At 33.0% G+C, this 25,342-nt stretch overlaps 3 protein-coding genes and 2 pseudogenes across 3 annotated transcripts; 1 reads left to right on the top strand and 4 right to left on the bottom strand.

The window, feature by feature from the left end:
* Nucleotides 1–61: 61 nt before the first annotated feature.
* LOC120208436 lies at nucleotides 62–2,548 on the bottom strand (annotated as a pseudogene).
* Nucleotides 2,549–4,451: 1,903 nt separating this feature from the next.
* On the bottom strand, nucleotides 4,452–9,507 carry LOC120208434 (DEAD-box ATP-dependent RNA helicase 8-like). Its single transcript, XM_039207714.1, has 10 exons — nucleotides 8,821–9,507; nucleotides 8,330–8,390; nucleotides 7,641–7,875; nucleotides 6,878–7,116; nucleotides 5,736–5,987; nucleotides 5,475–5,655; nucleotides 5,036–5,124; nucleotides 4,870–4,943; nucleotides 4,656–4,778; nucleotides 4,452–4,528 (listed from the first exon to the last, which is right to left on the bottom strand). The coding sequence occupies exons 1-9, from the start codon at nucleotides 9,078–9,080 to the stop codon at nucleotides 4,700–4,702; spliced, it is 1,470 nt and encodes a 489-aa protein (XP_039063645.1). The 5' UTR covers nucleotides 9,081–9,507; the 3' UTR covers nucleotides 4,452–4,528; nucleotides 4,656–4,699.
* A 7,852-nt stretch (nucleotides 9,508–17,359) lies between these two features.
* LOC120208437 (LIM domain-containing protein PLIM2b-like) lies at nucleotides 17,360–18,436 on the bottom strand. Its single transcript, XM_039207715.1, has 4 exons — nucleotides 18,152–18,436; nucleotides 17,956–18,055; nucleotides 17,833–17,858; nucleotides 17,360–17,746 (listed from the first exon to the last, which is right to left on the bottom strand). The coding sequence occupies exons 1-4, from the start codon at nucleotides 18,284–18,286 to the stop codon at nucleotides 17,375–17,377; spliced, it is 633 nt and encodes a 210-aa protein (XP_039063646.1). The 5' UTR covers nucleotides 18,287–18,436; the 3' UTR covers nucleotides 17,360–17,374.
* Nucleotides 18,437–19,450: 1,014 nt separating this feature from the next.
* Nucleotides 19,451–21,849, bottom strand: LOC120208358 (annotated as a pseudogene).
* Nucleotides 21,850–22,894: 1,045 nt separating this feature from the next.
* LOC120208498 lies at nucleotides 22,895–24,886 on the top strand. Its single transcript, XM_039207763.1, has 6 exons — nucleotides 22,895–22,969; nucleotides 23,318–23,464; nucleotides 23,597–23,670; nucleotides 23,742–23,842; nucleotides 24,428–24,511; nucleotides 24,733–24,886. The coding sequence occupies exons 1-6, from the start codon at nucleotides 22,963–22,965 to the stop codon at nucleotides 24,884–24,886; spliced, it is 567 nt and encodes a 188-aa protein (XP_039063694.1). The 5' UTR covers nucleotides 22,895–22,962.
* The last annotated feature ends 456 nt before the right edge of the window (nucleotides 24,887–25,342 follow it).

The raw sequence follows: 25,342 nt of genomic DNA on the forward strand, positions 1-25,342 counted from the left end.
ATAGAGAAAATATAGAGAATGTAGAGGAAAACTTCGTTAAAACCGTCTGCCTTAGCCCAATACAACTGACCCACTTATATAGCCCAAAACAACGGCCTAACAAACTCGTCTAACATACTCAAAACAAACAAATATAATAAGGATACTAGAGCCTTCTAATATACTTCAGGTTGCTTATTAGAAGAAACTAATATATGCTAATACAGATAACGTTTCTTATAACATCAAACCTTAGAGAAATGAGTATTTAGGTAGTGGACTTTCTGTCTTTCTTCCACAAATGCATACTACTGTGTAATACCCTTCAGAGTAAGCACATCCATTAGATTAATAATATAAGGTTTCTTAAGGTATCTGTCTTTAAAGTCCTTGACAGTAACAGGAAATGTGGCTGAAAACATCAAAATTTGGCGATTCGCTGGAAGAAAACGTATCAACTGCTCTATAGATGGTTGAAACTCTGGAGACAGAAGTTTATCTGCCTGAAAGAAACCAAACCATAAAAATAAGCTTTTGTAAATAAAAAGTTAGCATCAACAATTAAAAAAAAGGTACGGAAAACAATCAAATATTTTCTCCATCCCACAAGTGCCTTGCTTCTTTTTTATAGAAACTTGTAATTGTGCTATTGACTCGCACTTATAAAATCTAGCTCCAAAACAAGCAATTATATAAAGATAGGAAATTGTAAAAAGAATCAGAGGGCAATTGAAGACAGAAGATAACAGTTCTCAATCTTTAAAGACAAGTGGACAACATTGGAGAATGCAAAGAGACTTCTAACTTCGTCAGATTTCTCAAATTAAACTTGAGAGGCAAAAAGAAAATAAAAATGAAAGAAAAATTACATAGAAACTACCAAATTATTACCTCGTCCATGATAAGCATAGAACAATCTTTCAAAATGCAAACACCCATTTTAACAAGGTCGAGAATTCTCCCAGGAGTTCCAACCAGCAAATGGACTGGTTGATACAATCGCAAGATATCATACTTGAGACTGCAAGTACCTCCAGTTGTGACCATGACTTGAATTTGCAAATGCTTCCCAAGCTCCTTACAGACTTGTGATGTCTGAAGAGCCAGCTCTCTTGTTGGAACAAGTATGACAACTGTGCAAACACACGCACACAGAAAGAGATAATCAGTAAAAACAAGTAACTTAACAAATAATGAAAAATCAGAATTCAAGAGTGTCATTGAAACGTTTTTATACCAAAAGTAATGTCATGAGATAGATATGGGGAATTGACTTGTATCTCATACTAAACCGAAAGGGTTCAAATAAAGAACTTTATTTGTATGGGTTTCAGAGAGAAGAGTGAAAATGTATGCCTGGACGGCCGCAAAAGGTTGCACCTATTTGCAAGATGTCTTGATGGCATGATGCAGTCATTTTACGAACTGGTACAGAAGTTTGACCATCACTTGACTATGTCCATACATACCAATGCCCGTAATTCAAATTTAAGTTAACAATATAAACAGCAAACAGCACTCATGAATCTTCCCCAATATCTGATTCAGGCAAAACAGGCAACTAGAAGAACAATATACAATAGAAATGGAAAAGCTATGAAGTACCCATTACCGATTAACTGGACCTATAACCGATATACATGAAGAGAGGAGGATGGAGATCTAACCTTGAATAACATTGTTATCTTGGTCAATTTTTTCCAAGGCAGGAATGCAAAATGCTGCTGTCTTCCCAGTTACATTTTTGGCTCTAGCAAGAATATCCCTTCCATTTAAAGCAATAGGAATACTCTCTTCTTGAATAGGAGAAGGTCTTTCAAAACCCTTCTCATATATTCCCATAAGTAGTTCACGTTTGAGAAAATAGTCCTCAAATTCATTTCCTTTGGTAGCTGTCACGTCCTGGAAGCAATTTAATAGGCAGATCAGCTCATAAACATGTAATTAAAAGATTTGAAACAACTATAAATACCAACATTTTACCATCATGTCTTTAAAACTTATAACGTTTTACATTTATAACTTTATATAATAGGATAGTAGGAATTTAAAACTATTGATCCACTTGCATCACCAGAATAACATAAGAAACAAGTAGACCAAAGAATTATTTATTGAAAAAAAATGGAGGAGTAAGCTTGAGTTTAAAGGAGACTTACAATATCCATCCAAAACAGGGCAGCAGCAGCAACGAGGAAGAAGAAGAATATGAAGTAAGTCGTCGTCTTCACAAATCCCTTGAGCCGTCCAAGCCCAAGATTCGAAAAGCAACCTTGAATCACTTCATCTCCATAAGGCCAAACGCCATGAAAAATCTTGACAACCTCCGCCATGGAAGCTGTATCCACAAGCTCAAACACAAAACCAGAGTATGTCAAAATCAAGCAGCGGCGTGTTATTGAGCTCGCAGGAAGGTAAGGTTTCGAGTTTAGGTGGAGTTTGGGGTCAACACGCAAGTCTATCACGACGACGTGGTTCCCCGGGGGGGAGAACTGACTAAATATCTTTGAGAACGCTGAGGTCAACGAGTTGTTTATTTTTTGGACGAGTTGGGGAGAATGGATGATGAATTAGTAGGCAGTAAGGTGGTTGAAGGTTTAACTTTACACCGGATATTAGACAGCGATTAACAATTTAATAACAACGTAAATCTTTTATTACTACAACGTATTGTTAATTGACATATGATAATGCTATGTTACCCGGTTTTATTGTAAGAAGAGATAGGTATTTTTATGTGTAGAGGCCAAATTTTGGTAGTCTTTTTAGTATACTGTAATTGGTTTTTAAAAAAATAATATACGTAAAATTGATTACCTAAAAAATATTTTACGTAAAATAAATTATATTTTTTGAGAAATAATTTTTAGAAACTATTTTATGGTGGTTTGATAATATTGTGTAAATCATTTTCACTAATTATTTGATACACTATAATTAATTTTATAGAAAATAATTTACATAAAATGAATAAAGTTTGGTTAGGTTATTTTTTTTTAAAAAATAATTGATTCGATTAACGATTAAAGAAAAAAATATGTTTATTCAGTTATTGGTAATTCAATTCGATAGGTGGTTGAATTAATAATTTGAACACCCTTAATTTTAATTATTAGTATTTTATTAACATAATATTAAATTATTATATTAATATTAAATGTATAAATTAATATTACTCATTATTAGTAATTTAATAATGTTATATTTATAAAAATAATAAATAAATATTAATAATTTATTATATATTACTAAATTAAAAATATAATATCATATATTATTATAATATATCTATGTATATATTAATTTAATATTAAAAATATAATATAATTAAATTTATATTATATGTATATTAAATATTTTAATAATTAATATTTTTATTAAAATGATATTAAAATATTAATTTAATATTAAATGTAAAAAATTAATTTTTTTTGAGTACTTATAGTCTGAAGTGAAAAGTTAGGGAAATGTTTTACAGAAAATCAGATGGTAAAATAATTTACAAAAAATACAAATTGGGAAAATTAATTACAGCTAACAAACACTGAAATTTTTTTTTCCCGTAAAACCAATTAGAATTATCAAACATCGGAAAACATTTTCCAGAAAACATTTTCTACCTATCAAACACATGAAAATGAGGAAAACATTTTCTGGAAAAACATTTTTCAACTATCAAAGGATGATTCTTCTACGCTAGACGAGCAGTGATGAGCACCACTAACGACGAGCACCATTAATTTATTTTATAAAATTTTAAATTCTAAAGGACTCAACGTATAATTATAAATTAGTAAAAATTTAAAGACAAATTATTTAAAATAAAGGCTAAATTATACTAGTGACCACCTAACTATTACCCCTTTTCATTTTGGGCTTAATATTTTAGTCTTATGTATGAAATTTTGGTGCCTACTATTTCGAATTTTCTTTTTTGATGTATTGTAATTTTGATTCCTTCATTTTTATTAATGAAATTCAATTGCAATTGTTCCCAAAAAAAAATCCAAATGCAATATATAGATAATTTAGCCCTAGTTTGACACACAAATTGTATGAAGCGAATTTTACATAATTTATCTATTTTAAATCTTGTACCTTATCTAAAATTTAGGGTTTATACATAAAATTTTAAAGTTTAAGATATGGAATTTTAAATTTTATGAGTTAAACATAGAATAAACAAGTTATGTACAAAATCTTTATATCAAATAATATTATGGTATTAAAGTATAATATGCATTTTCAGACCAAGCCACGGATATGGATTTATCATCCTCAGCTTCTTCAAGGATTTATCATTTGCATAAAAGTAGCGACTACCAAACCATATGTTGAACCTAAAATCAAAAGCAGGACTCTTCAATATTCTCTCCTACTATCCTGTGAACATCTCAGGACTATGGAATTTGATAAAATCGATACAAGAATTCGGGGGATTACATGCATGCATACAGCAGCAATACATCATCTACCAAACACCACTTAATTTTTATAACACGCATCCCTCTGCCATGGCAAACACCCTGATTGACCAGCTTCATTAACCCTAATAAACATACAAACCGTCGTTCGTCATCAGTAATTGTAGCATATAAATCGCATGAGAACAAAGAACAAATAAATCTTTTCACGCACGTAATAATCTAAAACTGGACACAAGGATGGTAGCTCACCATTGTTTACCACCACAGGCTGAACAGGAAACATCCACCACAAATCATCGACAGTAAATTGCCTGATCGATGTGTGGAGGAATTTGCTTAATTTCAGTCCCAAGTTCTTGTTCAATCCTATACCTGTGTAACAAGGACCACATAGAAATTCAATGAATCGGAACCTCGATGTATATAATACTAAAGTTCACAGAAGTTGGATGTGGTAACATACAAGTTAAAGCGGTCCTCATAAGTGATCAAATTCACAGCCAATCCAAGATGACCAAACCTTCCTGATCGACCAACCTGCTCATTAAAAGAATATCCATGAGGATTGCCAAAAAAGAATGATACGATGTTGCAACTTGCAAGAAAGAAAAAAATCTTAACCAACTTACTCTATGAAGGTATGTTTCTGAGTTCTTCGGAAAGTCAAAGTTAATAACGACATTAACAGCTTGGATATCTATACCTCTCGTAAAAAGATCTGTACAAGTACAAATATATCATTAGGAGATTATTCTTCAAGATGACTATCACAGAATGCTTATGAAGAGTAAAAAGGATTTCTTCACAGCATCAGGAATTTGATTATAAAGCATGTTGCTTAAAAAATTTGAGCCCGCTACGTTGGGTTCAAATTAGTTATCTTCTAGCATAAAAAAAGAAGGAAAAGGTCATATTAAATGAAATGAAATGTAATGCCTAGAAAAGAAACACAGCCAAAAGAAAGTACTTCAAACTCTCAGCTATATAACACTGATTTACTTGTTCAAGAATCAAACAGAAAACAAAGATCATTTCACGTCCAAAAATACACAGAGTGGTAAAACATACCGGTACAAACAAGGTTCCTGCATGCACCATTGCGAAAATCATGAAATACTCTGTTACGATGGTCCTGAAGCATTTTTGCATGGATATAAAAGCAAGAGTAGCCAAGTTCTGTAATTTTCTTGGCCAACAGTTCCACCCGATTCACCGAGTTGCAGAAAATGATTGATTGGTTTATTTGCAGCTGTAGATAAATAAATATCACAACCCATCCAAACAAAGATAAAGATAGAAAACTAGATAATGTTTTTTATAACATCAAACCTTAGAGAAAAGAGTATTTAGGCAGTGGACTTTCTGTCTTTCTTCCACAAATGCATAATATTGTGTAATACCCTTCAGAGTAAGCTCATCCATTAGATTAATAATATAAGGTTTCTTAAGGTATCTGTCTTTAAAGTCCTTGACAGTAACAGGAAATGTGGCTGAAAACATCAAAATTTGGCGATTCGCTGGAAGAAAACGTATCAACTGCTCTATGGATGGTTGAAACTCTGGAGACAGAAGTTTATCTGCCTGAAAGAAACCAAACCATAAAAATCAGCTTTTGTAAATAAAAAGTTAGCATCAACAATAAAAAAAAAGGTACGGAAACAATCAAATATTTTCTCCATCCCACAAGTGCCTTGCTTCTTTTTATAGAAACTTGTAATTGTGCTATTGACTTGCACTTATAAAATCTAGCTCCAAAACAAGCAATTATATAAAGATAGGAAATTGGAAAAAGAATCAGAGGGCAATTGAAGACAGAAGATAACAGTTCTCAATCTTTAAAGACAAAGTGGACAACATTGGAGAATGCAGATACAGCCTAATTTACTATAAAAATAAGTACTTGTAACTAAATTTAAATTCTTTAAGCAAATACCCAATAAATAATGCAGCCAAAACAGTTTCTAGAATCTGGACCTTTGACAAGAGACCAGTAAGCTGTGAGAACAAGATAAGAAAAACATCATTTGCCAAGATTCCAAAAGAAAACCTTTCTTTCAGAACGCAGACACATCCTCAACTTACAACAAAGATAAGTATTTGTAATTACATTAAAAGTCTTTTAAGAGAAAATCCAACAAATTATGCAACCAAAACAGTTTCTACTATCTGGACCTTTGACAAGAGACCAGTAAGCTGTAAGAACAAAATAAACAGAATTAATAATTTCCTTGCCAGATCCATTGTGACAAATATTTCCAAACTGTAAACATGAGGCAGCCAAAACTTATCCCTAATTCAGCAAACCAAAAAAGGCATAACCCATAAAACAACATTTGCCAAGATTCCCAAAAAAAAAAAAATCTCTTTTCCTCCAAAGCTGTCCAAAAGACTTCTAACTTCATCAAATTTCTGAAAGGCAAAAAGAAAATAAAACTGAAAGAAAAATTACATAGAAACTACCAAATTATTACCTCATCCATGATAAGCATGGAACAATCTTTCAAAATGCAAACACCTTTTTTAGCAAGGTCAAGAATTCTCCCAGGAGTTCCAACCAGAAAATGGACTGGTTGATACAATCGCATGATATCATCCTTGAGACTGGTACCTCCAGTTGTGACCATGACATGAATTTGCAAATGCTTCCCAAGCTCCTTACAGACTTGTGATGTCTGAAGAGCCAGCTCTCTTGTTGGAACAAGTATGACAACTGTGCAAACACACACATACACAGAAATAATCAGTAAAAACAAGTAACTTAACAAATAATGAAAAATCAGAATTCAAGAGTGTCATTGAAACGTTCTTATGCAAAAAGTAATGTCATGAGTTAGATATGGGGAATTGACTTGTATCTCATACTAAACCGAAATAGTTCAAATAAAGAACTTTATTTGCATGGTTTACAGAAAGAAGAGTGAAAATGTATGCCTGGACGGCCACAAAAGGTTGCACATATTTGCAAGATATCTTGATGCAGTCATTTCAAGAACTGGTACAGAAGTTTGACCATCACTTGACTATGTCCATACATACCAATGCCCGTAATTCAAATTTAAGTTAACAATATAAACAGCAAACAGAACTCATGAATCTTCCCCAATATCTGATTCAGGCAAAACAGGCAACTAGAAGAACAATATACAATAGAAATGGAAAAGCTATGAAGTACCCATTACCGATTAACTGGACCTATAACTGATATACATGAAGAGAGGAGGATGGAGATCTAACCTTGAATAACATTGTTATCTTGGTCAATTTTTTCCAAGGCAGGAATGCAAAATGCTGCTGTCTTCCCAGTTCCATTTTTGGCTCTAGCAAGAATATCACTTCCAGTTAAAGCAATAGGAATACTCTCTTCTTGAATAGGAGAAGGCCTTTCAAAACCCTTCTCATATATTCCCATAAGTAGTTCACGTTTGAGAAAGTAGTCCTCAAATTCATTTCCTTTAGTAGCTGTCACGTCCTGGAAGCAATTTAATAGGCAGTTCAGCTCATAAACATGTAATTAAACGATTTGAAACAACTATAAATACCAACATTTTACCATCATGTCTTGTAATGAGACATATTTCAAAAAATAAGATGATATGCTATGAAGGATGAAATATTGCAAGGCTAAATAGCACTAACAGTAGGCCTCAACATCAAAAGCCTAACTATTAGCCTAGTTAAAAACTTCTAACGTTTTACATTTATAACTTTATATAATAGGATAATAGGAATTTAAAACTACTGATCCATTTCATCACCAGAATAACATAAGAAAGCAATTTGTCCATCATTCTAAAGAGTTGAGAAGAATTTTTAATAATCCATGAAGATGAAGGTATGAAGATAATCAAAAGCGAAATATATAAATCATTCAAGAAATTATAAAACCATAATTCTACTGTGTACAATATCATTTGCATAAATACCTCTGTTTTGTAGCGTGTATCTGGGGGTGGTAAAGTTAGCCTTGCCTTCCAATCTTGTGAACTGAAACAGGATTTAAGAAAATAGGTAAATAACTGTGAAACCAAACACAATAAACTTCATAAGTTTGTTAAAGAAAAAATGAAGCAAGGAAAACGCAATTTGTGAAAATTCACCTAAAGATTAAGTTCCAATCCCGGCATGTACAAGAGAAAATTCTAACTTAGTTAAATAAAATATTAACAGTCTAAAACCACAAAAGCCAAGCATAAACTGCCCATCCCTCGTCATGTCCTTCCTCTATATAATCTAGTCCTTTCAATCAAATGGTAAATTCGGTACTAAATCAAACCCTAGAACTATTGCTTGTTGGGATACTCAAACTCAAAGACATGTAAAATCGTCTTCTATTAAAAGATACGGCACAAGATACAATAGAAATAATGATTCTTCGTGTATAGCCAAATAACAAACAAAAAAAATTAAACGGGACCTTGAGTCGACGGCTCCGGATTGTACGGTCTTCTCGACCTCATCGACGACATTAGAGTCATTGCCGCCAGGCAACTGGTTTCGTCTGAGCCATAACTGTTGCTGTTGATGTTGTTGTTGTTGAAAGTGCTGGTGATTCTGCACCAAATTCCTCTGCACGTACTGCTGTTGCGAAGGCCTCGACCGAAAACTAGGGTTCGCGTTCACTCCGCCGCCTCGGCCAACACCGATCCCCGGTGGATACCTCCCTCCATTATTCATATTACAATCCTAATCTCCGGGAAACCAGATTCGGAAACGTAGATAAACCGAAATCTACACACAACTAAAAAAAAACCCGCAAAGCTAGGGCCTCTTACAAAGGGGTAACGCCGTAAATAGTGGCTAAACCGAGGGTCGTCCTAAAACAAAAGAAAGAAGCTACGATTTGTTAGCTGGATCAAATTAAAGAAAAGAAAAGGTTATATCACAAATCTGGATGAAAATTGAGGATGCTTCTGCACAGATTTATTGAAAACAAAACAAAAATGAAATGATTTTCGGAGAAGGAATCTAATGATTTGGGTTTTGGGGAAGATTTTTAAATTGATTGATTTTCGGTGGCAAAGTAAAGAAGATGTTAACAGATCTTCCAACGAAAATAGTAGAGAACAGGAATGGGTTTATTCATATTCGTCTCTGAGATTGCCAACAATATTAAATTAGGGCATCCATATAGATTCTTATGTTTGTCCTCTGATTTCTTTTTAGGTAATCTACTAAGCTACTACTAAAAATATATGGTTCAATTTATTAACAGTTACTAATATTTAACGAAATTATAATAACATGATAATTAAATAAATTTATATAATTACACTTTTTATTAATCAAATGAATTACCAAAAAATGAAAAAAACATTAAACGAAAATATGATTGTATGATACTACTTAACTATAATTTAACACATATATATATATATATATATATATAATTAAATATTATATTTAACTTAATGAGTGACATCTATAATAAAGAAATTATTTTTATTTTTTAGTAACTTTATTTGTTTTTACCTCGTATTGATAAAAAAAAAACCTTAAATGATTAAATTTCTGAGCAGACATGGCACATGCGAATATTATTAAGGACACTCTTGCAATCTTCGGAAACTCTTCTGACCATCGCGTTAATGCAAGGAAAACTTATATTTTCTTCTCTCCCAATATGAACCCTTCGGTTCGAGCTTATATTAGTAACTTCCTTGGGTTTCAGGCGATGGATTGTCTTGGCAAGTACTTGGAGGTTTCAATCTTACACAGAAGAGCCAAATGTTCCGATTATGATTTCATCCTCGATAAAATGTGGAACCGTCTTTCGGGATGGGTTGCTTGCTCTTTGTCCATGACGGGTAGGATCGCTCTTGCCAATTCAACCTTCTTGGCGATTACGGTTTATTTTATGCAGTCCACAATGCTTCCCAAAAGAGTTTGTCTTGACATTAAAAAATTCGTCCGCAAATTCATTTGGGGTCCTCTGTTTTTTTTTGTTGTCCAAGATGTATTTGGTTAATTGGGAAGCCCTTTGTCAACCCCGTGATCACGGGGGCCTCGACTTAAAGAAGGTTCATGATTTCAATGTGGCTTTTATTCTTAAAGTCGGCTTTGCTTTGATCACTAATACTATTTCTCTTTGGACTTCTCTTGTGCGAAAAATACAGGGTTGTGGATCGATGTCCGGACTCAATTTCCAGGACTAACTATACCCCTCTCTAGAGGGCTTTGTCTAAGTATTGGAAGGAACTTCAGTCGGGGAATGCCTGGTCCCTCGAGAATGGCAATGTTATCCGGTCTTTTAAAGATATTTGGGTACCTTCGTTTGGCTCTTGAAGTGAGCATGTGGTTAATAATGATCTTCTCTTCCTGGATTGCTCAATTGCGGATTTCACAAACATTCACGGGGAATGGAACTACGAAAAACTTTCTCGGATCTTTACTCATGAAGCGGTAATGCACATTCTTAGCATCCATTGCCCCAATAGTTCTACCGGAAAGGATAGAATCATATGGTGCCGGAATCCTAAACAGAATTTTACTATTAGTTCTGATTACTCTCGCCTTAGCAATGTCACTTGGGACCCGAAAGACACATTCTGGACTTCTCTTTGGAAAGTTCACACCCCTTAGCTGGTGAAGCTATTTTTATGGATTGCTTATCAGAACCGCCTAATGACCAACCTTGAAAGATGTCGTCTATCCATTGGTCATTCTCCTTTTTGCCGCTTCTGTCCTACCGTTGAGGAGTCAACAATCCACATTTTGCACAATTGCGATGAGGCACGAGCTACTTGGCAATTGTTGCTACCGTCTGCTCTCATTTATTTTTTTCTTTAATGTCTTTACAGGAATGGTTTCATCATTGCCTTCTCTCCACCTCTACCGTGACAAACTGGAAGCTCCCTTGGCCAAGTCTTTTATCGTCTATAACCTGACAGTTTTGGAAGGCGAGGAATGATTATGTTTTTAACGAGCAAAAAAACCCCTATTGGTATTCTGAGCTAAGGTATCACATGGGCAAGATACTATAATGGCTCCTCCATGCATTTACCCTCTCATACATGCACCAACCAAGATGCAAAGTGGCGACGACCGGACCCGGAATGCCTCTTGTAACATCTATAACTCATATACATCTTAAAATACGAGTCAAAGATGTTACATTAATCTTACAGACATTCGTTAAGCATGGATGCTTAAAAGTTTTTTTTTCATTTTAAAACATTCCTAATTTAACTTTAAAATTATTCCATTAATTGCATGAAATCATAAAATATTATATAATTGTTGAAAACAAATTAGAATTCAAACAACAATTAGGAAGTTTAATGTGGTTTCATAAATTATTTAGAACTGCCTAAACACTACTAAAATTTTCAAACCATTTAAAACATATATATATATATATATCATACTTAATTATAAATATGAATATAATTAAACAAAATAAAATATTCCTAATTTACTATTACAAATTATTTTAAAACAAATCTGATAAATAAAACTTCTGACATAATTATACAAGCCAATAAAAGTTAAAAGTAACATTATAAATGTCTTACTGATACTGATAGTAGATGTGATCTCCAAAAAGATACTTGGGAGGATCCTCATTGCATGTCTTATTCTTTATTCAAACATATGTATTAAAATCATCATGCGTTAAGTATAACTTAGTGAGACAATAATAAACTAAGGTGAGATAAAACATAAAAATATCATAAATATGATAAAACATTAAAAAATATCATAAATATGATAAAACATTAAAAATAATTCTAATAAAACATTAAACTTTCAAACTGATTTAATCAAGCCAATTCTTCATCGTAATCTTAAAAATTTATATCATCCCATGATCTTATTTCAAACATGAAAACATTATCAGATAAAGTAATCATATCACATTTTCCTAACATATTCATAATTTCATATTTCATTTTCATAGCCCAATATATATTTAAGAGAATATAAGGTACGTGAGTAGAACATAAGGTGCGCACTAAGCACATCATGGTGTCAATCATAAATCATCATAAGATGCACTTCAAGTGCAAATCATAACATAAGCACCAACGGTGCTAATCATAATGTACACGTGTGTACAATAACTTAGCTTGAATTTATTCAACTTAATGGCATGTCAAATGTACTACGACTCTTAATGCAACCTATAATGGACTTATAAATCATAATATAATCATTTATTAATCAACGTCTTAAAATCACAAACATTTAAAATTCATCATCATAAAAATCGTACTTGAGCAGTTCATACCCTAAATCATTCATAAAACTTGATGAAAATATTATAGAAATAATTAAATAAATAAATTACATTCACATTTGCCTCACTACCGAACCTTTATAACAATCTCCTACTCACAGACTTTTTCCTTTTCCTTTCGGGTAGTTCGGATCGCTAGATTTTTCGTAGCCTCACAACATCATAATAATAACACAATATTCAACTATATGTTAGTATAGTACTAACATAATCAAAATTTGATAATATAAAAGCCTATAAAAAATTGATACTTAATCGATATAAAACTAAATCGCACTTTTATCATAATTTCAAACTTCTCAACTTTTGCCAAATATACAATCAAGCCACTAATTATGAATTATTTCTAGAATTCACCTTAACTTTTTTATTAAATTCATAATTGTCCTTCACCATTATTATCATTTCACATTAATTAATAAAATTTCATCACCTTAATAAAATACTCAAATCAATATTTTAACATTCAAAAACTTGCAATTTAATCTTAGACTTTTCTAATTCAACCACCTGCCTTTATAAACTTGCAATTTGATCGCAACTCAATATATAAACTAAAAAATCAGCATGTAAATAAAATTTCCAGCAATGTAATATTTTACCCTAATAATACTTTCACATCTAATAAACTTGAAATCAAGTCCCTATAATATCAAGACATTTCGAATTCCACCTTCCAATTTTACCAAATTTAAAATTTGGTTCCAAACAACTTTCCAACTTAAAATTCAGCATTGCATAATTAAAATTCAACATTGAATACCCCAATTATCACATTTATGCAATAATGTCCCATAATTCTCAAAATTTGTAAATTAACCCTTTTCTTATTTCAAGCTTCCAAATTGATCTCCAAAACATATAGAACAATTCTAATATCAATTCTAGACCATAGGAAAATTTTCAATATTTTTTCCTAGTTTTCTTCCTATGACCAAACCTTCCTAGTGAAAAAGGGCAAGAATTTCATTCAATTTCAAGCATGAATTCAACCTCCTATGAACAAATTTATGCATTTCCCCTCATCACAACATCAAATCGAATCAAAATCAATCAATCTCAATAAACCCTAGTCATGGCCAAAAGCTATATAGACACCTACACTTGATTTTAATCATCAAACAAGCCTTATAATTAATCTCCAACATCAAAAACATAATAATCTTTCATCAATCTTTCAAAATCCATAAACCCTACATAAAGCCTAATTCTCAATCTCATGAAATAGGCATGCTCACCATGTAATATCTATACCAAATGATAGAAAATTTCATGTAGATTAATTCTTTATCTAATAGCTTAATCCAAAAATCAAGTGTATAACTTCAAAAATCAAAAATAAAATTTACCTTGGGGAACTATGATGGATTCGGCCAAGAGAGAGTTTGAAGCTGAATTTTTTTTCTTGAATAATCTAGTATGATTTAATCATACACTTGGCTTAAAAATCAATATAATTAAATTTAAATTCAACTAATGAGAAATTCCATTTTTACCATTAATGAACCTTGATAATTACAATAAGACATTGCAATATCTTCCATTAAAATATTCCTTAGTCAAAGATGAATTAACTTGACTTTGACTTTCTACTTGAGTCATGAAATTTTTGAAAATTTCATTTTAGTCACTAAATTTTCCACTGTTCGACCAAATCTGAAAATTTTCACTAATCTATGCTAAATTTATCTGATATAAATATGGAAATAATATTTCTAACACTTATCTATCATCCTTAAAATTTTCGTAAAAATCCGGTTCGATCTGATTATAAGATTTATATACCGAACTTGATCGCTTAATAGCTTTTAACACAACCCCGTACCGAAAATCTGATCACAACGAAAATTCTTATTTTAGGTCGAACTGTTCATTTACAGGCTAAAATATATAACTTTTTAAAATTATGTTTTTGATTCATAAACTTTTACAAACTTTATACTTTAACACCAAACTTTCAAAACTTACATTTTAGTCACTAACCAGAATTTGGGTTTTACAGCTCTGTTTGAATGTTGATGCTGCTATTTCCTCGACATGAGGTATTGGTTCAATTGATGGTCTTTTTCGGGATCATACTAGGGCTTGGTTATCTGGCTTCCAAAAAACCATTGGGAAGGTTTCCGTTATTCAAGCCGAGCTTTGGGCTCCTCATCGGACTTTAATGTGCCCTGAAGGAAGGTTTTGAATTGATGCAGATTCAGTCCGACTGTGCTGAAGCTGTAAACATGGTGAATGATTAGATTTATCGACCCTCTTAGATGCAACGCCTGGGCCATTGATATTGTTTGGGTTCCTCGTGAATGCAATAAACCTGCGGACTACATTGCCAGATCTGCCGACCCTAGTTCTCTGGATCTAATCAGCTTACTCATTTCCCCGACCGAAGTGATTCCCCTACTGGAATTGGATTCTTTGTCTCTTCATTTGTAATTGCTTAATGTTTTCCACTCTTCAATTCAAAAAGAAAAAAAAATAGTGATCAAGTATATTCTTCTATGTTTTGTTAGATTTAAGTTTAAATATTTACATTCTAAAATTCGATTCACGTATTTATTCTTCTTTATTGTTTTATTTATTTTTCATCAATCAAATCATAATACATCTAATTACATGGTTAAATTTATTAAATTAAATAAAAAGAAAAGTATACAAGTAGTTCCACATTATATGGTACTATTTTATTAAGTTACTCAACTATTAAAAGTTACAAAATGTTCCTTCTACTATAAAGTATTGTTTTATTGAATCCATCGGTTATTAAAAGTTACAAAATTGCCACCCGACTATTCATTATATTTCAAACTCGTCCTTTTACGTTTAAAAAAATAGCGGTAATACGAACTAAACTTTAACTTGCTAACTGTGATATGATAAAATATGATATCTGAATCTTAGATGGATATCATATCCAAGTCATTATATTAACGTCAAACTTTGACAACTAGCATTTTTTTTGAAAAATAATGACGACTTTGAAACATAATGAATAGTCAGACGACTATTTTGTAATTTTTAATAGTCGAGTGACTTAACAAATTAACATTCTATAATCAGATGACCATTTTTTTACTTTTAATACTCGAATGATATAATAAAACAACACTATATAATCGGAGATCATTTTTATATTTTACATTTAAATAAATAAAAATTAAAAGAATCATGAAGTAAATAATGATATGTGTCAACATGTGTGACTATCTTATTGGGTGGATTAAATTTATTTGAATTAAACTAAAATTATAACTAAATTGATAGAATGTGTAAATAATAAAAATTAAAAGCATAATTGTACAAATTTTTTAACTATCACAACAATATTTTCGTTAAATATTAATTTGTGACTTGATTAATAATATTTTACTAATTAAATAATTTAATTATAAAAATAACTTAATAATAAGAATAAAATTAATTTTTATAATTTATTGACTATTCAAATAATTTACTCTTATTTTTATGAAATTTCCTAAAAACTCGCATTTATCTTTGTTATTTTTTTCTTTTACTTTTTTACCTAACCCCTTATATTTTGTTAAAGGTTGGACTACTTACATATTAAGATTTTTGTATTGAATTTATTAGAAAATTATAAATTAATTGTAGTATTAAATTAGAACTTTGAATTAATATTATATCATTGAGCAATTAAAAGATAAATGACGCATTGACATGAATAACAATTTTTATTAACATGGACTAAACAATATTCTTTTTGGATTATACAAACTCTTTAATTTACCCTTCAATTTTTTCATTAAATTTTAGGGTAAACTATGTGTCTAGTATATAAATTATCAGTTTTGATCTGTTTTAAAATCTAAACTTTTAATTTTTCAAAATCATGCCTAACATTTAATTTTTGTTTATTTTAATATCTGTCTTTAAAATTTTAACACATTTAGTACCTAAATTATAAATTTTTGTCCGTATTAGTACTTAAACTTTCATTTTTTTCAAAACTTAATATTAAGTTTTTATCAGGGTTTTAAAACGGGGTAAAAACTAAACGTTAGGTATTGTTTTGAATTTTTTTTGAAAGTTTAAGCATTAAACATACTAAAATTAATAGTTTAGATACTAAACAAGTTATTTACCCTAAATTTTAATATGTCTGAGTTCTATACATTAAACTTTTCAATCATCATTGACATTCAATTATCATCCATCGGTGTGAGAACATCAATATCAAAATATTTGTATTTAACTTTTCTTTTTATTCTTGGATTGATTTTTTCACGAAATTAATTCAAAATCGACGAAAATTCATCTAAAGTTTTAACGTGTTGATACTCCGATCTCCTCTTATAACCGTCTAATAAGATTAGTTTTGAGATATATTATTTGTATTATCGAAATAATACTTCTCTCGGTGAAATTGGTTTAATACAACACAGAACTAAGTAGGCCAACTTGGAAATAAAATCTAAAGACAAACAAGCAGGAAACAGTTCAGCGTTCATACTTCTTTTATATTATCAATCAATCAATTCGGCAACCACTAGAGAAACAAATTCAATCCGATTATCCCAAAACAAAGCGTGAACAATCAGACCAAGTATTCAAATATCAACTTTTTGATATCATCTGCCCAGCCAATCAATCAAACTTGTACTCAATTTTTCAAAAGATCCAAGAAAATGTCACGTATGAGAGGAGAATCCATCGATAACATCAATCTCTTCTTCCTCTTCTCCTCCTTTATTATTATTATTAGTATTTATTTTATTTACGAGTTTTCTTCGGAGTCGTCTTGATCGACCGCGGCATCGTCTTGATCAGCTTGGTTGTTCTCATCTAAGTCCGTGGATGACGCGGTGGAGCTGTTCCTCCTGTGCGCAGCAGCTTGGAGAACGTGGCTGTAATTTCCTTTCACCATGAACAACTGAGCGAAATGGTGCTTGCAATACAGCACGCCTTCGAGCGCCGCGTACGACGAGTGCGTCAACGGACACCCGCCGTGGGCACACCTGAAGCATGTCTTGTGGAAACATTCACCTTCCATGGTAACCTTTTCCAGAGGGTACACTGTTTTCTCGCAAGCAGCACATTTGTCTATGGTTCCAGAGAACATGGATGAAAGTTTGCTGGGAGTCCTCGGCTGCAGCAATTTATTTTCACAAATTGCATATTACAATACTCAACTTAAAATATTCTAATTATACCAAAATTATAAATCATATATACCTGATCATCTTTTCTGTCGGACTTCGCTGTAAAGATTGTAATAAAATAAAATCGACATCGTTAGCCCTAGCCATGTAGGTGGATGATATTCGAATTAGGATAAATAAAAGATACAAATTTTACCTGATTGAAAATTTTTACTGAAATTGCCAGATTCCTTAAATAGTTGCTCAAAATGAGGCTTGCAATAAAGGACTCCATCCATGGAAGAGTAAGTGGTCATCTACCGAAGACAAAGATCGAGACATCGAATATGTTATCGTTCGAGATTAGATAACCGAGACATCGACGAAAACGACTAGAAAATATCAAAATTTACCTCGAGTTTGCCCTTGCAGTGGGTGCATTTGAAGCAGGTCTTATGATAGGGCACACCTTCAAGGGTCATCATGTCAACCACATAGACGGTCTTGTCACAAGCCTTGCATTTGTCCAAAGTACCTGTGAATGCCATTGTCTGTGTTTTATGGCTAGAATTTGGTTGAAAAAAAATTGGGTGGTTGATCAAACAAAGGAACTGTTGGGCAAGAACAGAAATGGCAACTTGCCCACCCTGGTTTGTGGTGTGTTCTGACAAATGAGAGCTGATGATCGGGACAATTTCCCTTTGCTCTGTCTTTATAATACAAGTGGTAAATGTCCGTCTTATAATTGGGCACTTTGCACTTTTCTTGCTCTTTGATGGGGTTGAGCTGGTAATTTCGGACACGTGATTGGACATGCTAATATTTTGGGAAGCTTAAATGTACTAAATGAGAAGGGAATATCATTCGATGGGAGAGAAGCTAGGCGTCCATGATTTGTGTTATCTAGCATGTATAAAATCATAATGAGTCAATATCTCAATACATTTATTAATATTTTTTTAATAATGCGGAGTGATTATAAATAACACGTAAATTTAAAAATCATCTAATATAATAATAAATTAAATATTAATTTATTATAAGTAAAAAGAGCACGTGACTTAATATATGCAACCATAACAACCTTCGATTTTATCATTTTATACAAAAATTTTATAGGCAAAAAGATACGCAAAACCTTGTACTTTTTAAAAAATAATGTGACCCTCGTACAATCTATTCTCTCAATGTGATCATCCAACTCAAAAAAAAAAAAAAAATCAATTGATAATTTGATTAATATTTCACTAACATTAGTATAAATCCTTCGCCATTAGGATGCTCTAAGTCAACCATAAATTTATGCAAAAATCATTTCTATGATTCTTTTCCTTCCCCTTCAACAACTACGTATGCAATTGAAAACTCGTTATTTCCGTCTCTACCAACATCCACAAGCAATATTCCTCTCGTAACATATTTGAGAAAGCATCCACGTCTACAGGAATTAACAAAGCCGTTGATCAATTACGGAAAACGTTGAACAGAAGATCACATTGAATTCTTTTTCTGAATTGGAGGGATCACGTTGAGAAAAAAAAATAGCACGAAAGCCACTAAGATTATATCGATTCGATCTCTGATACAATTGTTTTATTCATTGATATTAACCATTAATCGGCAATCTACTTGCAAGAAAACCATTTATGGCATTGGTACTTTCTTTTATAGTACATTGGAAAATAATAAAACACAATCCCAATGAGAAGAAGAAAACCGGAGAAATTTGATATCACAATTTATCCTGAGAAAAACAAAATAGTCGAGGAAAATTTTCAGTAGAAAGATCAAATCGAGCTTCAAAATGATCCATTCCAGATCTGTTCTGCTGTTTACTTCTCCTAAGAATCGAAACCTGAGAAATGAAAAATATAAACACATGGAGATTAATAAATATTTCAACTCTAATAAGTAGCAAGAATCATGCCATGGGCCATTCCATGGCACTACCGAAATATCCTATCCCAAATGACAAGGAAGAGTAAGCAGCAGCAATCTCTATGGCTTTCAGTTTTGCAGGATTTCCTGGAACCTAAACCGATAAATCCACATGTAAACACTATATCGATATATGTAATAAGAAAAATATATATTGCGGTTTGATTGGGATCTCACGTTTATACGAGCATCGACTTGCACAAGTAAAATCCCAGCACTTTTATCGGTATCTGCGTGACCGCTATCGTGAGCAATGGGACGGAGAACTTTCGTGCAAGCAGAGGCAGGACCTGCCTGTGAACTAAGCATTAAAGTAACCTTATCAAGGTCCATTTTTTAAGACAACTGAAACTTTTGTCATGCAAGGGGACGTATCTTTGTTAAAGAATCTTACAGTGATGATGAGACACAGCACTCCTGAGCTGCGAATCCTTTCATTAGGTGTTCTCCGGCACCGGTAACACAACAACCAACTATGAAAGGAGCCCCAAAGGGTCCTTTCGATGAGGCCCAACAGCTTGAACCATACATTGCTGCTAATCCCACACGACTGGAGACCTGCCATAATTTTGTGGGGAACATGTCTCATTAATTATATAGCCTCCAAGAAGAATGAAATTCAGAAATGCAAATTCAACAGGTAATTATCACCTTCAGTGCGATACCACCGCTAGAGGCTCCTGATGCTATATTTCCTTCAGTGTCAACACAAATAAGTCCAACGGTGACCATGATATGGTCCTCCTCTGATGGGCTGAACATACATGATTGACCACCACTGTTCTCCTCCAAGGTATCACAAGTTTGAGCGTTCGAGGCTGACTTACAGATGCACAATTTCAGTTAAACAATATTGTAAAAGCTTATAATATGAAACATAATTCCGAACTTAAGTGGGGCAAATCTCAATATATACAAATGGGTTCAACAAGAAGAACATAGTGTTCCAGGAAGAAAATGCAAGGAGCAATAAGAGGTCAAATCTATAAGCATGTAAAGATATTAAATATAATCAATGAAAAGGTATTATTCGTTCGGAAATGGAAAAAAGGAATCGTTTTTAATATCCAAGAACCGTTGAATACCTTGTGTTGATGCATTGTGCTGTGCATTACAAGGATTCCTTCAGAAGAAGCATCAATCTCAGTCTCGGCACAAAGTAGCATTGCTTTGTAATGCTTCAATTGTGATTTTGCCTTCGGTGTCACCAACCACTATTTTGAAGTAGTAACAAGAAAATTTTACTAAAGAAACAATCGATCTATCGGAAAATATACATTGAATAAGAACTATTAAGAAGAAAAATGAATACAAAATTGCAGGAAAAACCAAACACCTGATTAGCCTCAACCATAGATTCAGGCAAGGCAATGCCTTTAGATTTTGCCCATAGACGAGAACCTTCACCGGCCAAGAACCTTGGGGAAACATAAAAAAGGCCATAGTCGGAAACAATAGCAACAGCAATAAAAATGAAAACTTTACAAAAGAGGAATGCTATGAGCTTATAATAATTCAATAGTAGTAAGAGCAAGCAGTTGTTAATTACATGGGAGGTATTCGACCCACCAAAGGAGACCCTTTCAGTTGTTCCTTTACTAACAAAGCAGCAATCTGAATAGCATTTGGAACACCTGGTCTAAAACTTAACAAAATGGATACCGAGTAACTTCAACAGAAAACACAAAATTTGAAGAAAAAAAAAAAACAAATACCAGGCACAGCTCCAACAGCCCCAAATGCACCAGACTGACCCTCCATAATACTTGCATCACATTCCACATAACCATCTTCAGTCAAATTGGAACCTCTGCCGGCATTAGTGCTGAGATCATCCTTTTACCCAAAAAAAATAACTATTTTTAATTCAAATGGATCCTACCAAATGACCAGTAGTTTGTCAGGAAAAAGAAAAGGAAAGAAAGAGAAATTGGGTTTTATTTACCTCGAGCACTTGAATAACCGCGGCAACAGCATCAACAGATCCACCGGGACCTTCACGGAGAACGGAAGCAGCAGCCAGGCAAGCGCGTTTCATAGCCGACCTTAAAACTTTATCATTGGAAGGGGCGTGGTATCCGGCGCCAACATGGACGGCCACGAAGAAACCAGGCTTTTTTTGGGGTTCTACCTTGCCATCCATTGATGAATCCATTAACTCGGGATTGAAAGGAGTGAGTGTCGGCGTAAAAGCTTTACTGGGTAAGTCTCGTCTTAAAAGACCAAAGGGTTAATATGTATGTCTGCTTTTATACGAAGTTTTGGTCTCCTTTTACAAACAAGGCCAAAACTTGAACCACTTTGACATTGTGGAAAATATTGCATTGCCAGTGGAAGTTAAAATCAATGATTATATGATCACTGAAACATTAAGAATCTGTCTGTAAAATGATATGAATTCGAGATAGGATTTCCCAGAACTAAAAATTTATTTCATCGTCGCAAAAAATGGTGGGTTAGATCTAATACATGTTGTTTATGTTGATATTTAGGCTGTTAGCCATTAATGCCCAAATCTCTGAATTTCCTTTTTTTAAGCTACTAGAAGAGAAATCTTTCACTCGTGATCATAGTCTTTAAACAGATTTTGGTTTGTCTGTTTGTTTAAATTCTGTGTGGGTTTTAAGAATTGCATCTGTTAATGAAATCTGATTTTGAATAAATGCTTGTTTTTTGCAGCTTAAATGGATCTGGAAACAGAAAACATAATAGCTGCAATTATTTTGAATTAAGACGACAAGCAGAGACGTATACCATCCATGTCTGCAATTAATATCCATGCATATTAAGTAACAAAATTTTATGTGCAGATGAGGAAAACGCCGAACATAGCAATGGCAGTGTTGCGACGCCAGTGCTTGGGGCGGCAGTACGGAACTCACGACATGCTCCACACCTTCGTCCTGAAATCCTCAGTTCCATGCCCTCCTTCCATCTTTACCTCAATTCACACTACCGATCAATTGAATCTCTTAAGCCATTTACCCAAAGTGCTTAAATCAAAGGAATAGTAATTGCGAGGAGTAGAGCGAAAAGTGCAAGTACTGGATTACCCGAGAGAAATAGGCTTTGAAATATCTTTGAGTCCACAACTGGAGTAAGCCCAATTTTTAAGGGATTTACAGACCTCTTAAAGGCCCGATTTTTACTTGGTTTTTTCTCCAGCAAGAAGGGATCAGAAACTCTGTTGATTCTATTTTTTTTTTTTACTTCACAGGGTTTAACTGAATCTCAACAAAAACTCTATCCAAGTTCTATCTGGGTGGAACCCTAACTGGAACCAGACATGGATGGTATGTGAAGGTTTTTCTTAGTTTACATGTCTGTTATTGCATCCGTAATTAAAGACTTTGTTTGATTTATGTTTTCTGAATTCAAAGTAAATTGCTTTTTATCTTGTAAATTTAATTGAACCGTGAAAGATTTTTCATTTCTTTGTTATATGTAGAAGCATGACTGAACACAGTTCTCGTTTTCGAGTTGAAATTGTACCTAATAATTGTTAACTGGTATATAAACATTGCTTATGTCTTTGCCTAGACACATGAGTTTTTCTTTCTGCTGATACTATTTATTGTTTAAAACCATGAATGGCCAATGCTCATGAGTGACTTTTGTTCTTACCTGCTGCGGGTTTTCAGTTGATTCACAACAAACAATGGAGGAAACTATATTGGTCGGCGATGATCTAATGATGGGCCACCATCTCCTGTCATCCCACAAGAAATTGCATCTCATGTGCTTGAAGGCGTGGAGTTATGTGATGGGATCTAACGAAATTTATATGTGTAAGTCATACTTTTCATTGACAATCACATGTAAAAGGGTTAACTTTGTATAATAATGATCGGCTGATGTTACATCTGCATTCCTTTTGGTGACATTATTGATTATTTTCTTAATTATGCGGTATACCGTAGGTCTGCAGATCAATGATATCGAGCCATTCTGTCAAGATGAGCTTGCATTATATCGACAATGTGCTGAAAAGAGGGTAAGATTTCTAATGGTTATTCCGGACAAAGAATTAGCTTCCTCAAGTTTGTTTGGAAATCTGAGTTTTAGGACAAGGAACTAAGGCAACGGCTTGAGGATTTGTCAATGCCTTTCGATCAAGCAAAGGATAGAGTGGGGAAGCTTGAATCAGAAGTCACATCATTGGAGAGGTAAATGGTTAGGATATCATTATGTCTTGTGCAAGAATCCATGAATCTTTATAATCCTAAAGTATTGCCCTTCCAAAAATTATTACTTGCTGGTTTCGAATCAAGATTCTTTAGCACTCATCCTAAAAGTAAATAGCTTTCTCAATGTCCATAAAACTTTGAGCAGAAGTCGCAAATATCAACCTCTCTGATGTCTTCTCTATGAAAATTAAATATCAAAATTAGTACCTCACCAATGTTTCTTCCCTCTTAGCTATGAAGCATCTTGGATGGAAATAAACTTAAAAGTAAAAGAGAAAGACGGGAAACAACATGTTCTCTGTGAGAAACCGTTTCATCCTACGTTAAGAGCTAGTGTCAAATATGGATATGTGAATGACAACAGTATACCTGAATTAAATGCTGGGTACAGATACTTGAAGAAAAAGGAAGACTTGGGTGTTATACAAGTTTTGTTACCAGTTAACTGGCCGTTTTCTCATTATCATCCTTTCCCCCCCCCCCCTAATTGTCAACCATAGCAGTGTGATATAGAACTATTTGATTATCACTGGAACTGAAGCATGTGTTACATCTATCCTGTAGGCGCTTGATTCTAGCAAGTGGAAGGGAAGGCATTGAAGGATTTCAACAAAGATGGAGCCTGCACGGTCGACTTACGGATACCAAGTAATGTTTCCGATTTACAAAGAATTTTCTTTGCCAGACACTGTTTGTCTAATAGCACCATCCCATAAATCACATACTCATTCTTCTGTTTTCCCCATCTTTCTTTTTTTCCTTTAATCTAGAAAACAATAAGGGGTTCCATGTTGTGAATGGAACCCTGCACTTTTTCGCAGTTTTTTTAAACGTTTGCTCCTGGTATATCTTACATTTAGTTTGTGCAGGAAAAGACTGGAATCGTTAAAACTGGGAGTGGAGAAGAGAAAAGAGGATGAACCAAGCAAAACTCCTACCAGGAAAAGATGGTTTCTTTGGTCAAAGAGATCAATCATTTTGCTAAGAGATCGATCCTTTGAACCAAAATGCTTGGAAACTTGACTTTAAATCGTAAAAACGATCGAGTATTTTTTGAAGGTTCGACTAAGTTGAAAAAACATTTAAATATATTTTTTAAATAAATTTAGACTTTGAATTATTTTTGAATCATTTAAACAAATTCAATTAAGTTCAAAAATATTTTACTCTTATTTGTTATATCAAAATATATGTTTAACAGTTTGAAATTAAATTTTTATAAAGTGATTATAAAATAATATATATTTATATTTTTTTAATTATTGATAACATATACACACTCTAAAAATATAATTACTCGAGTTAAACACCTCTAACAAGCTGTAGCTTGATGTGTTCCTGAATCTACCAAAATTATATTTTAATTTCGAGCCTCCCAAAAATTCTTTCTGACTTCACCCCCAACGTAGCATAGAAAATATAGAGGGAAAAGGGAGAATACTGCCGGGACCATGTGTCATTAAATTTTGGGTTAATAAT

Source organism: Hibiscus syriacus, unplaced genomic scaffold, assembly GCF_006381635.1.
Source record: "Hibiscus syriacus cultivar Baekdansim isolate YM2019G1 unplaced genomic scaffold, ASM638163v2 tig00016563_pilon, whole genome shotgun sequence".
Lineage (NCBI taxonomy): Eukaryota > Viridiplantae > Streptophyta > Magnoliopsida > Malvales > Malvaceae > Hibiscus > Hibiscus syriacus.

Excerpts from the sequence above, each read along its gene's own strand:
- LOC120208434 (XM_039207714.1), bottom strand. The coding sequence starts at position 9,080 with ATGAATAATGGAGGGAGGTATCCACCGGGGATCGGTGTTGGCCGAGGC. Across the intron at positions 8,391-8,820 it reads TCCGGAGCCGTCGACTCAAG|TTCACAAGATTGGAAGGCAA; the intron begins GTCCCGTTTAAT and ends ATCCTGTTTCAG. Across the intron at positions 7,876-8,329 it reads ATACACGCTACAAAACAGAG|GACGTGACAGCTACTAAAGG; the intron begins GTATTTATGCAA and ends AATTGCTTCCAG.
- LOC120208437 (XM_039207715.1), bottom strand. The coding sequence starts at position 18,286 with ATGGCATTCACAGGTACTTTGGACAAATGCAAGGCTTGTGACAAGACC. Across the intron at positions 18,056-18,151 it reads ACTGCAAGGGCAAACTCGAG|ATGACCACTTACTCTTCCAT; the intron begins GTAAATTTTGAT and ends TGTCTTCGGTAG. Across the intron at positions 17,747-17,832 it reads CCGACAGAAAAGATGATCAG|CCGAGGACTCCCAGCAAACT; the intron begins GTATATATGATT and ends AAATTGCTGCAG.
- LOC120208498 (XM_039207763.1), top strand. Across the intron at positions 23,671-23,741 it reads GACAATGTGCTGAAAAGAGG|GACAAGGAACTAAGGCAACG; the intron begins GTAAGATTTCTA and ends TCTGAGTTTTAG. Across the intron at positions 23,843-24,427 it reads GAAGTCACATCATTGGAGAG|GCGCTTGATTCTAGCAAGTG; the intron begins GTAAATGGTTAG and ends TCTATCCTGTAG.